The sequence below is a fragment of the Solea senegalensis genome, linkage group LG13 (genome assembly GCF_019176455.1).
Source record: "Solea senegalensis isolate Sse05_10M linkage group LG13, IFAPA_SoseM_1, whole genome shotgun sequence".
Lineage (NCBI taxonomy): Eukaryota > Metazoa > Chordata > Actinopteri > Pleuronectiformes > Soleidae > Solea > Solea senegalensis.
This window is the reverse complement of record NC_058033.1, coordinates 9,551,593-9,568,907: the sequence shown is the minus strand read 5'-3', so window position 1 is coordinate 9,568,907 and position 17,315 is coordinate 9,551,593. Positions and strand designations below refer to the sequence as shown.

Here is a 17,315-nt window from a genome sequence, read left to right as displayed (position 1 = left end):
ATAAAGTCACATAGACTGAGGCACCTACACTCACCACACTTATCACCCAGCTCACTGAGCTGCTGCACCCACTGGACCTGGATCAGATGGAATCTAGCATATTTTTATCGCTACTCTAGCCATAATGACTCTTAATTTTCTTATTTATTTCTCTGATATAATATGTTTTTAAACCCACTGTCACTTTCGCCACCGCAGAAAAACTCAATGTCTCGTGTGGCGAATGTCATTGACAAGCTAGTCTTTTTTTTCTTTTTTTAATTATTCTTTTGTATTTCACATTCAGGTATGCCGGGTTTTTTTTGGTTTTTTGGGGTTTTTTTTCTCATTGCCTGGGGACAATAACGTGCACAAGTGTGGGAAACGGTCCAGTTTTAGTGAGGAGACTATAGCAGCTGACGTGGATTTGATTCATGTATTTACAGTAGGGACGAGGATTAAGGTCAGTGGGAGCAGAGTTGACAGGCATTTGAAATGTCCAATCAGAGGCCGACTCTGAACCGGTGTTGTCAACGTCACTGTGTCCCAATGAGACTGGAAAATAAAAAATATAGATGAAGTTTACTGTAAAACAAAACTGAAATGTCACGATGTGGCATCGATAATTGGTTCAGTAATGTATAAATGTACTACATGCTTCTCCCTGATTGGCTGGATTCACTGCCTGTCCTCATTGTTTTGGCGACCGTAAAGCTTTTCTGAGCGTTTGGACTTTCCAACCTTTTTCGCCTTTTTCCCGCACCTTAACCTTTTCATCGAGAGCATTGTGCTGAAAACACAACAGTCTTAAAGCCCTCGAGTGTTAAAGGATCTTTCGAGGGAGCGCTTAAAGCGAGAGGGTCAGATGTAGTCAGTTGTCCCGCCACAGAATAAGAGACGCTGTGAAGGTTTTTTGGGTTTTTTTCCCAGTGCAGTGCAAAAAATTCCGTTTTGTGCCATGTGATTTTTTGCCTCAGTCACCATGTTAGTATATTGACAGGACCCCCAAAAAAAAGTGAATGAGCCAACCAGTGAAACCTCTGAGATTACACACTCACAGAGAAACACACACACTCCTGAGTATCCTCCTTCCTCTTTTTTGTGGCACAGTACATTATATAAACTGGTCTGTCCATGACTGATGACTGTAAGGACCTGGGGGGGGATGTTCTGAATTTGAAAAAGGCACAGTGAAGGCAGTGTGGATGGGATTTTCTTCTGTTTTCGTCCGTTGCCTTCAAAGTGACCAACCCCCCCCCTCCCCGGCACCTTCTTACAGTGTGCAAAGTGTAATGTGAAAAGAAACTGAGAAAGCTTTCTATTCTCCCTCCCTGTTTTTAGTGAGTAACATACTGTGGTATTTATGTCGGCTCTACAGCTCACATTGTTTGGCTGCTAATTTACTGTTAATACGATCAGTTGTGGATCACAGTGACCCGAAAACACCCCACACACCCTACTGCAACCCCATTTCCTTTCCCACCCAGTGGTAAACCCCTCCATCTCTTAAAAATCTTAAAGGGACATGATTTTTTTAGCATAACTGTACGTCCCTCCCAACTTTACTTGTGTCGTCACATCGAGCGAAAAACGGTCGTCCTCTGCTTTGTTCGGAGGTCGTCTTTTCTCACAGGGAAACACTCTCATCGTCCACACTCTCTCACATTGTCAACCCATGTATGGCATCTGCTCACTTCCTGTTTGGTGTGCGGTGCTTCGTGAAGCCCAGTGGGGGAGGGAGGGGAGGGCGGCACTGACCTGTCCTCCCCCCTCAGGGTGAGAAGCAGAAAACAATGTGGGTCTGTCGTTGTCCTCTCTCTGGACATTTCTCATTGTGGTGTATATTGGCATCAGGTAATATAGACCTCAATGCACTTTGCTTTGACTTGAATCAGCTCCTTCCAGTGTACCTGTATAGGTAATACCCAGATTTAGCCACTGGAGGGCGCCAATGTCTTAAATGTGAAACACTTCAATTTGTGGATATTTGCACAGTTACTTTATTTATTTTTTAGAATAATATCATTAAAAAAAATAACAGGATTTATATCAGTCAGTTGATGGCTGTATATAAAATATATGAATATAGTATATATCTTAGAGCTCAAGGTTTATTTATAGCTAGAGCAAGGGGAAGTAAATCTAGTCTAAAGCAGTTTCTGTCGGTGACAATGGGGGAACAAAACCAACCTGCAATCCTGCATGACTTCAGAGTTTGGGTTTAAGGGTAAAAAATAAATAAATAAAAATAAACAAAATGCACACCTAGGATCAGAAGCTTTGTCAGATGCAGATTCAGTTTTTAGATATGAGTTGATACAAAGAAAACGGTGCTAAATGTAGCACCATATCGCCCTCCCCCCCTCCCTTTTACAAAAACAGACGAAGTACAATGACTTCACTCCACCTGGTGGGCTGAAGGATCCATTAGGTACGGGCTTCTAAGCTCCGAGAAGTATTTAAATATGCCATAAGATATGCCACAACATACAGTGTGTAAGGTAAAAAAAAGTTTTTAGTGACAACACTTGGGAAGAAACAGTGCAATCATCATTGCCAGTTCTGCAGTATATATATCGAATTGAATTTTACAGTAAGTCTCTGAAAACACATTGAAAGCCCTGGGTTGCATTCAAGCCATAGATATATGACGCGGCTGTCTCCTGATTGCAAATATAAATCAGGTCTGCAAACATTTCAGTGGAGATTATTGATGTGAAACGGGCTGAAATGCAAAATAGCTTTGTGTAAAGACAACTCGGTTTTAGCATTAAGAGGGATTAATATTGTCCTAAGGTGAATTCTACTGTGAAAAATTCTTGAAAAGAGTTGTTTGTTTGTTTTTTTTTGTTTGTTTTTTTAAACTGCGTGTTGAGTAAATGCTTGTATACCTGCTTAGAGACAGTGTGTCATGTCACTGGTCTGGTTCAATTGGTGAATGGTACAGTATAATGATCCCAGGGGGCTCAGTATTTAACCTGCACCTGTATGAGTAATTTTACCCTGCTCTACTGGTTACTCCCTCCCCTCAGAAAGAAACTGTAAACTGAGATTGTGTCATTCTCGTATTCTGGTTAAGGGAGAATATGGAGCTGAAGATAAATAAAATTCACTGATGTTGGCATCCCCCCCCCTTTCATTTTGTTGTCCTGGTTTCACAGTTAAAGCACAAGATCGTAATATTTGTTAGATTTTAGTGCACATCATGATAAAAAAAAAAGTTTTCATTTTCAGTTTAATTGTGAATTAGGGAAACTGTCAATTTCCATATTATTGACTAGATATGTACTGAAGTCCAGAGTAGGGCTGCAACAATTATTGGATTAATAAATCAATCGTCAAATATTTTGATAATTGATTAATTGGCTTAAGTGGTTTTTTTTTTCAATAATTAAAACAAGTTGGGTTTTTTTTCCAGCTTCGTAAATGTGAATATTTTCTGTTTCAATTAGTTCTCATCAGCCAGACTTGATGTTAGAACATGGCTTTACATGTTCAGGATATCTTGATAATCCTAGAGTGGCAATATGGGATTATAAAGATCACTCATGGCAGAATGAGCCCGATGGAAGCAACAAAAACTTTAAGATCCTGACCATGTACATCCTAAATAACACTAAGGTCATTTAGTGACATGTTTAAAATGCCCTGCAGGTGATACTAGGAGCACATTATTTATAATTATCTTACTTAAGGAATACTTCACAATTTGTATTTCTAGAATAGGGGTAGTATTTTTGAGAAATTGCGCTTCCCAACCTCAGTTTCTCCTGAGTCGAGAAATCTCTTGTCCTGTTTGCGTAACTGTTAGCAAAGATGGCAGACACTGTTTACATTCTGGGAATGTGGTCCCTCCCCCCTACAAGTGGGTCTAAAAAGTGCAGAATTAGCGTTGCTGTTTCAAGCCTCGAACCAAGTGTCACTGGTGGGCACATACAAAAAAAAAGAATGAAGATATTTCTCGACTCGGGGGAAACTGAGGTCGGGAAGCCCAATTTTTAAAAAATACTACCCCTATTCTTGTAATACAAAGCTAAATGCAAATCGGTGAAGTATCCCTTTAAGAAAAATGTTTTTCACTTTAAAATCTTAACTATATGTATCTTACCCGTGACACAAACATATTTCTGTCTTATCTAAATAGTACAGTATAATTATATCCGTTCATTGTAGTTTTTAATATTATTTAAGTTGTTGCAATTATTGCAATGGTATTGTGAATTTCAAATATTTTAGTTAGCACAATAATGCCCAGTGAGTATTAACATGTGACGAGTATACCGTACTAAATTACAGTTGTGTTGCAACATAAAAGACCAGAATGAGCTTGTTTCATGGGGCACTTTTTATTGAGCAGTATGAACAGCTTCCATAGTCGTCACTCTTAATAATAAAAAGTGGGTGATGCCACGTCTGCCGGGCAAAGCCCAGCTCAGTGGAGGCTGATCCCAGGATGTTACCAACCAACACAGAAGAACGTGAAAAAAAAGGACAAAGGACAGAGAAAAGAAAAAAAACTGGAAGAAGGAAAAAAAGAGGCCAGCAGAGGTAAGAGTCTCTAGGTGAGCAGCTGCTCCCTCTGCATGCCCTTCAGCTGGCTCGATTGCACATGAATGGTCACAAGGAAAAAAAAAAGATTGTCCCTCTTTACTTCTGGGCAGGGATCATGCTGTCAATGGCCTCTCCCTTCTCCAGCTTCTTCTCCATCTCAACCATGAGCTTGACACCGTCAACCACCAGCTGGACCTGCTCCACTTCGGAGGAGCCCAAACGGTCAGCGTTGGAGATGTCAAACACTCCGCCCACGGAGGCAGTGTCCACACCACCTAAAGAGGACCGAGGACGGGGGTCATTACCAGCCCTGATCTACAGGTGTACAATTTAAAAAAAGTGTTCATGAGCATATACCTGTGCCACGCTTCTGCAGACGCAGCCTGGTGAGGATCTCCTCAAACTTGGCGTGTGTGCTCAGCTTGGGCAGCTTGACGTGGACGCCACCACGCAGACCGGTTCCCAGGTTGGAGGGGCAGGTCAGGATGTAGCCGAGATGCTCGTTCCACATGAAGCCGCGGTTGTGCTGCTTGAAGATTTCCTCAATCTGGCCAGAGGAAGGAGGTGAGTTAGAGGGACACCCAGCAGCACTCACACCACTTTGACAGAGTCAAATCATTGCTTGCTTTGACTTACCCTCTTCAGGCCAACGCAGAAACGTCTGAAGACCTCCCTCATGTTGCCGCCCAGCTGCATGGAGATGACACGCAGGTGATCCTCCTCATTCACCCAGACCAGGAAGGTCTTGTTCTCGTTGTGCCTTGGGAGATGGGTGCAAAGCGTTAACATGGAGCAACACAGGTAACACAGATACACAATGAAAGCATGTATTCATACTGATGCCTGTCACGCCGGGTCATTCTCACCAGATGCCTCTGGCATCGGGCCAGTCACGGGCCATTCCGGCGCAGGTCAGCAGGGGGGAGACGGGCTTGTCAAACAGGAAGTGATCATTGATCAGCTGCTCCTGCTCGGCATCAGTCATAGACTTCAGGGGGTAGTACTTGCCCTTGAACTCGCCATCCAGGCTGTTCAGAGCTACAGGGATAGATGTACCGTTAGGAAACCACACGTTCTTCTGTGATTGAATAGTTTTTAAATCTTTTCTTTTGGACAGCCCATAGTTGAGGATTAGCGTATAAGTGCAACTATATTCAAGTTTTTTAATTCTCACCCTCAATGGACAGCTTCTCAATGGCTCTGCGCTCGCCACGGCTGTTGTGGGGAGGCAGGGTGAATCCCTTGATGCTGCGGCCAGTACGGACGCGGCTGGACAGAACGTAGTTGGGGTCCAGGTCATCACCACCCTATTGAGAAAAATATCACACAGTTGAAGACAATCCTTAATTTTTTTTTACCAAAGACCTCTAGGCTCTTTGTTTAAGAACCCCCCGAGTATAAGCACGGAGTACTGCACCTTCAGGTTCTCGAAGTTCAGGTCGGTCCTGTGCTTGTCGGTTGGCTTGTATCCACCATGACGGTCGGAGATGACGGGGTCCAGCAGATCCTTGAAGACCTCATAAGACTCCTCATCACCAGCGACGCAGCCAACAGTCATGATGAAGGGGTGACCTGAAGGCGAGCAGCACATAAGGATGCGGATATTAGAAGATGTACACCTAAATGTATGCAGATTTTACAAATCCAAATTTGTCTAAATTGGGAGTATCTCAGGGACTTACCAGGGTTGTCAATACCAGTCTGGATGACGTCATCCAGGGTATAGCCGCTAGGTGTTTGCTTGTCTCTCAACTTGCCATAGATCTCCTTGGTCAGGACCTTGGCCATATGGTTGTTGTGCTTCCTCAGGTCGGGAAACTCCTCCTCAACCTTGTAGTTGAGTTTGTAGTTGTTGTGGGTGTTTCCGAAAGGCATCTTTGCTTTCTAACACTGCAGAGAGAGGAAAAACACAGTTAAGCTGAGGCTCAGAGGCGTCATAAATCAATTCACTCCAATTTAATTAATATTTCTTTTTCCGGGATATTCTGCAAGACAGGTGCAGATTTGAGGCCGTGTCAGGCACAGGAATCTTGGTAACAAGTGTCGCTCAATTCTCAAAAGCTTAAATGTCCGACTGAAATAGAGAAGGGGTGGAGGAATGCGTGTTTGCTGTTTATTTTTAGCACCAGGACATCTGACTTTAAAGCCTTTCTTTAAAGTGTCCCCAGCATGTACAATTAACACATCAATCCTCTTCACACACACACGCATTATGCCCCCCGTCTCTGGCTTTCAAGTTAGCATGGATACTAACGTCTTTTACACACTCTTTTCAAAACACTCTGCAGTCTTTATATCACACTTGTACGCCCAGTTACTCCGTCAATGAAATTGCCACTGATCTCCGTGGAATCCCTTACTTACATCAATGCATATGAGCGAGAAAAGGAAGCGCACATGCAACAACACACGTAATACATTACATGATGTGAAATGGATTAAACCTTAAAAATCTATCATAAATGTGAATCTTCAATGGCTAAAATTAGTATCACGACATTCAGAGCCTCCTCCGGCTGTTGGTCTCCCTTACATGTGTCAAAGTGAGAACCACCTGTCAACATTAATCACTGTCCATTTCCACAGAGCAAGAATATATGTATAAAAGTTTACAATGTAGCTACTGCTACCCCGAAACAGCACACTCGGGCCACTTAATCTGACAAAATAATGTAATGTATTTGGATCATTGGATTTCACAGGACTGTGGATCCAAAGCCATTTATTCCAAAAATCCAAAAATTTGATGTTTCACAAATTCCAAATCCTCCATAGGTTAAATTATAAAGTTTCCGTAAATACATATACATATGTATATATATATATGTATATATATATATATATATATATATATATCTATATATATATATACATATATCCTCCTATTTATTCAATTGTGTCATTTGCTGTGATAATTCTTTACCTTTCACACCAGACAAGAACAGAGGTAACAGTCCTTGGGATCAGATCCTGTTCACCACAGCCAAAATAGGGGTCACCCAACTCTGCCAGTGTCTGCCCCATGTTTATATACCAGGCAAGCGCTCAGCCATTGGCCCGACCATTTTAGTGCCTGCTGTGCCCCCATTGGCCAGAGCCTCTGTTCTGACATGTTGAACAGTTTATGAAAGGGACACATTTACATCTCGGTCATTCAAGACGGACACTGCGGCTATACCCTTGCAACCCCTCACCCACCCTTGGCCCATACATAGCTCCAGTTGGACTCGGAGGGGGGTGGAGGGTCATGAAGGTGGGTGAGGGGTGTGTCCAGGGTGGGTGGTGAGTCGAAGCAAATGGAAAAAGACTGAGCTTCCCTTCTGCTTAACACACCATAGAGCTCAGGAGTCTCTTGGAAATGGTTGGTCATTTTACCACTGATCAAATATGCCTGCCATGTGGAAACAGGGGACTTGGGTAGAATTTGATGGATGCCTCAGTCAGACTCATAACCAGGTCCAACAGGAGCGAACACATCTTACTGGTCTTAAGATCACTACACTGGCTCCCGGTCTTAGATAACCTACTGACCATTGAGCTGAGATCTGGGGTGGCAGATCGTCTTCTTTTAGAAAGATTCCCTATTCCAGGAGAGCATGTGCAGATGTTTGTGCTTATTCACCATGCAATGTTGCAATGTTGACCCCCCCACCAACCTGCAGAGGAAAGTGAATCAAACCGGCCATGACACTTCCAAACTGATATACCAATGATCAGACACGGAATCATCACTGGTAAAACTGATAGTGAAATCGAACGTTGAGGACGTAATGTGATGCCATGTTTGACATTAGCTTCGATAGGGCAGTTCTTTGACACCACAGCGTCTCAACTTTCATGACACCGTGTCACTGGTGTCTTGTGCTCCGCAACCACTTTTTACATACACGTGAAAGAATGTGTCTGAAAGAATTGAGGGATCGTAATCCATGCAAGTTGTGCTATTTCTTTCTGGGGGTTGTCTTTTTTTTAGTTAAGCTAAAATCAACATTTGAAATACCATGCCATGTCTCTTAAATTGTTATCATCTGATTAACATTCTATTTCCCTTTTACATATTTTCTGTTATGGTAAGTGAACAAAAACACAAAGTGTTCACTCAGCATTTGCGACCAACTATTAAAGGAACGAGCCACACCACCAGTAGGAACAGTCAATGGATGTAAGCAGTCTGATGGTACATTACATTACATGTCATTTAGCAGACGCTTTTATCCAAAGCGACTTACAATGGAATCAAGTACAATTAGCCAGGGGTGGAATCGAACTTGCGACCATGATGTCTTTGGTACCCAAGGCAGGGTCTTAACCACTGAGCCACTCCACCCCCACACACTTTATATGACATTATTACATCACATACTGTATGTGCAACACATAAACAGCTACAAATGGCTCGAGATTTTGTACATTTTGTACAAGTACATTTTTATTATACAGTATGACCGAATTTAAAACTTATTTGTGTGGTACTCTATTGTAAAAAAAATGATGGATTAGTCTCTCCGTAATGAAACAATAACAGCTTTTTATCTCCCTTAGAAGAGGACTGTTCTCCAACCCGTCAATATTGCTCAGGAATCCATGTCTGCAGAATCTTTGAGATAAGTTTCATCACGCCCACACATTTCAGGAACTAAAATGTGTTTATATCAGGTCTCAAACTTGCGGCCCACTGCTTAATATCAAGTTATCATATAGGTAGCTTTAATATGTGTAACTATAATAATATAGTTTTTTTTAAGTTCATAGATTTATCATGGATTTTATTATGAAATACATATTGGTCCATATCAATACAGCCACTTTTTTGAAATTGTGTGAAATATCATCACAGATATTGTTCATGAGATAAACTCACATCGCCCACCCCTACTGGACAGTTGCTTTCTCCCAAAAATGTGGACTATTTTTTACTTGACCGCCCTCCTCCTGACCAGACTTGATGCTCCGTGGCCCCCAGGACCTTTGAGTTTGAGACCCCTGGTTTGGACACTTGATGATGATGTTGCCATTAATGTGTGAGAGATTCTTTAGGTGTATCAACATGTTAAATATTGCCTCAAAGGTCGGTTAACATAGGCACCATTCCAAAAGAGGTCGAGGTTGGAGTTGGGGGTGGGGCATACCAACATGCATTCGTGTCTGTGGGATGTCCCGGCCAACTCTGCCTCACACCTGCTCCTTCCAGTCCTACATATCATTACCTTCCCTCTGTCATTACAAACAGCCTGTAAAACAACCCCTCCACCTCACAATCTTCACGCCTCCCGTTTTCTATGCTCATATTCACTATTGTTGTGATTTGCTCGTCTCGCTCCTATTTTGCATTTGCCAATGAAAGTCAAAGTGCGAAGATATTGGAGTGAGGTGTGTCCGTTGGTCACAGTGCCCTTGCCCCCGAATTGAAATCATGTCTCCTGTTACACAGCTGTCTGCTGCCTGTCCTCCCCCGAGTGGGAGGTTACCAAATTAGTCTCTGTGCAAGTTCCCACATTTCATTCTCATTTTATTTTCGTTTTCCTGGGGTTTTTATTATGTCAGACAATCAAAACATAGAAAACAAGATGGAAACAAATGCACAGAAATTAAAGCAGGCTGATAACTGAATTATACTGCATATACGCTGAATTTGCATTGGAAAAGACTCAATTTTCTAGTTCATTATCCATCCATTTTCCACCACTTTATCCTCCACAAGAGGGTTGCAGGTCACTGGAGCGAAGCCCAGCTCACACAGGGCAAAAGGCGGGGTCACACCCTGGACAGGTCGCTGGTCCATGGCAGGGCCAACCCACAGCTCCACGGGCGTGAGTGTTCAATTAACCTCTACTTGTTTTTGGACTGTGGGAGGAAACCAGAGACTCTGTAGAAAACCCACGCACACGTGGAGAACATTCCAGTCTTTTTGCTGGAAGGCAACAGTGCTAACCACTACTCCACCTCATCGCAATTAATTGCAAAACCTGACAGACTAAATATCTTCTAATCCCCCCCAGGTGCTTGTCACCATGGAAAGACCTGCAGTAACCTGACATTCTCAACTTTCTGATAACCTTTTCCTCATCCTGCTCCAGAGGACGGTTAGACATTGCAACAATGCTCGTAGCATAAACAAGCCTATTAGCGTTGCAGTCTGTAAGCGATATGAAGCGATCGCTACACATGGGATCTTTAGAGATCAGATAAAATCCTCTTCTCTTTGCTTGTCCATGATTGTTTTGTCCTCCCAGGGCTCAACAGCTATCTGCATCTTCACCGTTTATCGATACAGAATGGCTTCCTGCCAAAATGGTGTTGTTTTGACGGGATTGCATGACATCAGTGACCAGAGCTCTATAGGCTTGGCTACCTTTTATTCTCTAGATGGGACGTGTATCACTCACTAGTCTGACACCAGATAGGTCTTCTGTCGTTTCCTGCTGCCATTTCACATAGAGTGGTTCAATGCCAGTGTGGAACAGTTATGCAACAGGGATGGTGCATGGTGATGCACCCACTGTTTGCCAGTGTCGCCAACTGGCTTCCTCAGGCTTTATAAGATCCTGAAACCCCATTCACACACACACACATAAGGGTATTCACGGCTTGGGCATTTGTTGAATGTGGATGTGTCTGTTTGTGTAAAAGTTTGCATCTTGAGTGATAAATATTTGTGAGATAGATATGGTGTCAGCGTGCTGTGTCTATTTTTGAAGATGAACTCGAACAATTTCTGTCCTCTTGTCTCTGCATTTGTAAAAAGCAGTGATTGTGTATGTGTGACTAAACCCTTGCAGGACATTTTCCCCACCCCCATCTTAAAAGTAGCGTGGCTGCATATTTGGATGTATTTTAATTTCTTAATTCCTCAAACCTTCCTGCGTTTAAAATGTTGCTTGTCTGTTTTATGACGACCCCGATGGTGCCTATAAGTCACTGGCTGCAGTATTGATGTCTCAGACCACTTTCCTGAAACGTATAAAGCTTAACCCTTGGCAAGGAGTCCATGTCAGCTGCAGTGACCTGTGTCAGAATAGCTCCATGTCAACCTGCGGCAGTGTGTTTCAGTTTCAGGTTTGAGCAAATTATTGGTCGAGAGAGAGAGTGGAAATGTGCAATTTCAATACCTCTGCCAGTGTGAGTGCGAGTCAGCCAAACCAAAACTATTTCACTGATTGGAAAAGTCACATTATGTACTTGGCAACTAAATACAATGACGCTGTGAGCCTCTATAAATAACACCTTTATGGCAGACTATTTAAAACTTGTCTCCCACATTAAATTCTACACCTGCCCTTAGAGAATTTGCAAGGGGATATAGATTTTTGCACTGAATATGAGTGAAAAGCAAAATTAAGTTCTTAAAGATTTGTTTTGAGGGTACAAATGAAACAATATGTGTTGTCTACTCACTGCCCAAAAACCCTTAAAACCCTGAATGTGTGCTTAAGAGAAACCCTTTGAATGATAATATTGCAGATGACAAATTAATTATTGAATATTATGCTAGATTAAGTGCAGGTCTCTGGTGGCAAAGTGGTTGCAGAGCTTGTGGAAGCACTGCTGGTGTAGGTCTTACTCCATTGGCACTGAGGCCACGAGTGTCATGTGTACATAGTGTGATCAGGGGGGAAGGCTAAAATTATACCACACTGGCTGGTCCCTGTCAAACAGGAGTCCCCGCCCCAACTGAGACCCTGATTCAATTTCAATGAGTCAGTTTTCCATAAATCTCAGACTTGACCACACATCTCTAGGCTTTGGTGAAACCTGCCATTTACACGACCTTGCATGAATACTTTATCACAGAAATTGTGTTGTGTTACTCAACAAAGTATGTTTTCTTTTTTTACAACAGCTTGAAATTTTATTTTATTAAATTGAAACAAAGCATCAGTAGCTATCAAAATGTGAACGTGCATCGTTGACATTTGCAGCAGACCTACGTTTTAAACAGAAAATGGTGGCGCTAACTGAGGATAAAGGATGTGGCATTTGTCCTTCAGTTTATCCCTTCGCCACACAAGTGAGTCATTCAGGTGCTGTTGCCAAGCAAATACAGTAGGTCTGGCCCTCTCAATAGGATTAACTGGACCAAAATAAATCAACACAGTGTGCTCTATTTGGAAAATGTTCATTTGAGTGTATTAAATATGTTTCAGTGCACCTGAATGAATGAAGGGTAGATGCTTTGAGTACAGTATGTGACCGTGGGTAGATGCACATGTGATGTGACTGCAAATAACATGCATCTACACCTGGCACTGAGCCATGACCGTGGAAGGGAAAATACACGTATTGTAAATCTAGTGCTAAGTTCAAGTTTCACATTGATAGGTTTGCCCTCAGTTTGTATTACATTTTAGTTGCTTGCACATTTGTCTGTTTGCGTGAGTGATTATCCATTAAAAAAAAGGTGGTTTGATCAAAGTAATGAGCAGGTTTACAATAGGGTCTTTCAGACTTTATGTCCGGGCTTCCATTATGAGGACACAAAAAGAACAGGAGGTGTGGTCGTGGCCATGTTCCAGGGCCCGCAGCATGTGACGAGCTCGCAAAGTGATTGGTGGGGCATACAGAGGAATTTCCATTTCCTGTGATCGTTGTGAGACATGTAGACAAACACTTGCATGTATTTTACCTCACTTTAACCCAGTGTTTCTCAATCCTAGTCCTGTGGACCAATGTTTTAGATGTTTCCCTGCTCCAGCACACCTGATATAAATGGTGAGCTCGTCAAAAAAGCTCTGCAAAAGTCTGGTAGCAAGCCAAGCCAAGCAGGGAAACATCTGAAGCAGGGGTGTCAAACTCAAAGGACCTGGGGGCCAATGGGCATCTAGTCTGGTCAAGAGGGGGCCGGTCTACAGGAAAAAAGGTGGGTAAAACCAACTGTTCAGTAGTGGGTGGACAATATGAGCTTAAAATGGTTACACAATATTCCATCTCGATATCACAATAGAGATTTTTAGCATGATATTTTAGAGAATTTCAAAGTAAAAGTGCTTGTTTTAATATAGAAGGATGCATACGTGAGGTATGCATGCATAAATAAAACTACCTAGCTACCTGGACAGCTGTAAATTAGGACACTTTAGTATTACATTCTGTCTAAAACATGCATGGCAGTGTGTCCTCAGGACCAGGATTTTAGAAAAAAACTGCTTTAACCTTAAAGGAATACTATTACTATTCACAAATACTACAGCTATTCTAGTAATACAAAGCTAAATGCAAATTTCCTTTAAGGTTATCCCCAGCTGTTACAATTATTATTCCAAGAGAAACACAGCAACAACATGCACAAACAGTGCATAAATGGACAATCTCATTCTTGCTGTGTTGCCAGTATCAGAGGATGTAGTCACAATCAAACTCAAAATCAGTAGAAGCCAGCCTTGATATCCTGGCTTCATCCCCTGCATGCTTCTAAAATACTGAAAACTACAATTCCAACAATGTAACTTCTCTTGGTGAACTCTGACCTACAGATTTACACCACTGACAAATATTTCGCCCTCCAGACAACGCTGACCTTTTAGGTGACAAAGATGATTAATTGAGATCTGCCACATTTCCTCTGGCAGATTCAATCTGTATAAAATCACTGGAGCTCCACTTTAAAGCTGCACACTACTACTATTATTATCATCATCCTCTGAGAGCAAAGCTAATGTGTGTGTCACCTCTCCGAACTATTTTTTTCAACTGCTTTACCACTTGACTGGATTAATTTGAGAATTACAAGCAGCCAGAGCGCACCTCTAATACACAGCGGCCAGTAAGCCCACAGTGGACAGCAGCACAAGGGTGGACAACAGGTGTCGCACATTTTTTTGGGTCTAAGTGTATTGCTTGATTGCCTGAGTTTTGCAGACGCAACATACAAATAAAGCAACGTCATTTCTGTTCATGAAAAAAGAGAAGCAGAATAATAACATCAACGGGTGCATTGAGACCAGCCCTTCTTGTATGTACAACCAAACTCTGATGTGCACCAAAGAAGCGAACTCTGGTCGGCCTAAAGATGTAGGTCTTGGTTCGCTTCAAGTCAATCAAATGAACCCAGGGAACAACGTTACGTCACTTCCAGCACTGGCACCCACCACAGCCCTCTGAAAAATCTGTGATCCGATAGCCGGCTGAGCCCATTGTTGCAACATATATGTTCAGTATGTGTTTCGCATAAAACAAATAAAAAAAAACCGAGACAGTCAAGATTTGATGCTGCTCTTATGTGGCAGAAACCAAAGTTGTCCTGCATTAACAAATAGATGACCGAGTTTTCTTGTTCATCGTTTGTCTTGTATTCTCCTTCAGTAATTCTTGATCCAGCGCCACCTCAGGCGAAGAGGGGAATATGTTATTCAAAAGGTTTGGTTCGTTTCACCAAAGTGCAAAAGTGTGAAAGCAAACTTGGGCCGGCTGAATGTCGCAACCCCCAATCGTACCGAATCTAGTGGATTATTATAATATATATTCTTATTATAACGACCAACAATAACACTAAAAAAACACTATACTTTGCAGTGCACTGCAGCTTTAAGCTACCAACAGACAGCTGAGTCAGACTGTAGAGGCTTTCATACGAGACACCTGTCATTACAGTAACACATGTCCAATCACTGATCGTTGTGCTCACGTTACTAAATGTCTGTTACATAACCTTACTCCGTACTCCTGTCCTGCTTTTCCAGCACAGCCTGTGACTTCAATCGAAGAACAGACAGACACTGAAACATTTCATTACTTCGATGCACCAGTGCTTGAATAAGCGCATCATTTGGGACTGTTTCACCACAGCAGAGCATGTCGTGCCACAGCTGCTCTGTCTTCAGACACTGTGTCTGCTTCCCCATGTCGCTTCTCTGGCTCATGAACCCTGCTGGCTCTGGGTGCTTCTTCTTACGTCATCATCAGCTGAACTGTAAATTAACCTCCATGGCATAAGATCAAGTTATATCTGCTGCTTTTACTTGATGTGTTTCAAGGATATACAATTGCCTGAAATTGGCTTATATTCTTTATGGCTCCTAAAAATGTACAACATAGAAATATTCTAATATCTTAAATACACTATTTTACAAGTTCAGTCCATAGATGTTGTGATAACAAATTATAAATGCCTTCATATTTATACACATATAAACAAGAAAACTTGGAAAAGGACATATTTACATTGAGATATGATACTAAAATATTTTTGTTAACATCATGACAGGAAGTGAGGTTGTTTATTTTACATATAATTAATTAATAGAAATGTATGCTTATTTGCATTCTAGTCAAAGGTATGTCTGTACAACAGGTGGGGGTTAGTTGTGATTAGATTAGCACAGAGACTGGGAACAGGGCCCATCTGTGGTCCTCCAGGCCTAAACTAAATTTGCTGCCATCTAGTGGTGACCACTCCAAATCACGTTTCTGCCCCATCCTCCAACTTATACATGTTATAAATTATTTATATTTTATTTCATATTGTCTCTCTTTTACAATTATTATTTTTCTTTACTTAATTTGCTTTAAATATTTTAAACATACAAAACTCGAACTTCATGAAAATGTAATACAAAATTGCTGAAATAACCCTTTTGGTATTTCCCTATAACTATATATGACAATAACAACAAAACAAAAAGCTTTTAGGCTTAAAAAAAATCTGGAAAATGTACTGTGTAACTTTTGTGGTTGAAACAGTATGGACTGTATACTACTGCATATATGACGTTGACTTTTCTGCTGAGTGCAACATCAATCCACAAGGTGGAGACATTTGTGAAGAATTGAGCTCATTCACAGTATCAACATACACTGAAAAGGAAAGGCTCACAAAGACAAGACCTTTTCACAATAAAAATCAATTACCAACGATAGACACAAGTAATATCTTGTTAATTACAATATAGTAGAAAATGTGTCAAAAGCCTTTAAAACAATTTGTCTATTGTTCGTTGAAAAGACATGACCCAGACTAATGTTTACTTTAACTAAACTGGCAATACAAGTATTTAGGTTCGATAGTCATCAGTAATCAATGACACAATAAATAAATGTCATCGAGTCAGTGGCCCTGAGGCTTCTCCACACCTTGAGAAATCCATCAATCAGTGCTGTGGCAGGATGTTTGTTCGTTGGTTTTGCCAAACCGTCAAACCTCATCCACAGAGATACAGGAAAACTGTCGAAACACGACAATGGCACTAGACATTAGACATTGGACTTCTTACATAAGCATATGCATACGTTTACAAGGCAGAGCTGACTCTTTATGCTTTTATTATATTATATGGAACTCTGATATGAATCAGACTGAAAGTTTTTCACTTTGATACAAACATTTAAATAAGTGCCTGCTTTCTTCTTATGCTGGGAAAAGACTATTAACTTGTTTTTTTTATTATTATTTTATTATTCTACAACCCTCTGTTGCGTGACAACTGATCTGTCAGCTGCCAGGGACAGAAAAAAACTGAAAGTTCTGGTGTTTGCCAATTGCTTCAGGGCTTTCCAGAGTTTAGCAACAAGTCCGTGTTAATATGATATTGCAACTCAAATGTGTTGAGTCATTTATGTTGCAATATCATATTAACAGAGACTTTTTTTCACGGGAATCTAAAATGTCAATAAACCACATGACAGTTTTCAGTTATTCCTGAGAAATACAGGATCTCAGACATGACACCTTCTGTCCTCTCTTGTCTTGTCCTCTGTCCTCCTCTTTTGCTGCTGCTGTCATGGGGGCTCAAGCAGCCGCTTTCATATTTGCTTATATGAAAAATTATACGTATGTTATATAATTTTATTTA

At 41.4% G+C, this 17,315-nt stretch overlaps 1 protein-coding gene across 1 annotated transcript; it reads right to left on the bottom strand.

The window, feature by feature from the left end:
• Positions 1-4,306: 4,306 nt before the first annotated feature.
• On the bottom strand, positions 4,307-7,542 carry ckma (creatine kinase, muscle a). The gene is made up of 8 exons (XM_044042890.1): positions 7,454-7,542; positions 6,213-6,420; positions 5,948-6,102; positions 5,705-5,837; positions 5,397-5,568; positions 5,167-5,290; positions 4,888-5,077; positions 4,307-4,805 (listed from the first exon to the last, which is right to left on the bottom strand). Exons 2-8 carry the CDS (start codon positions 6,403-6,405, stop codon positions 4,627-4,629), a joined length of 1,146 nt encoding a protein of 381 aa, XP_043898825.1. The 5' UTR covers positions 6,406-6,420; positions 7,454-7,542; the 3' UTR covers positions 4,307-4,626.
• Positions 7,543-17,315: the final 9,773 nt, after the last annotated feature.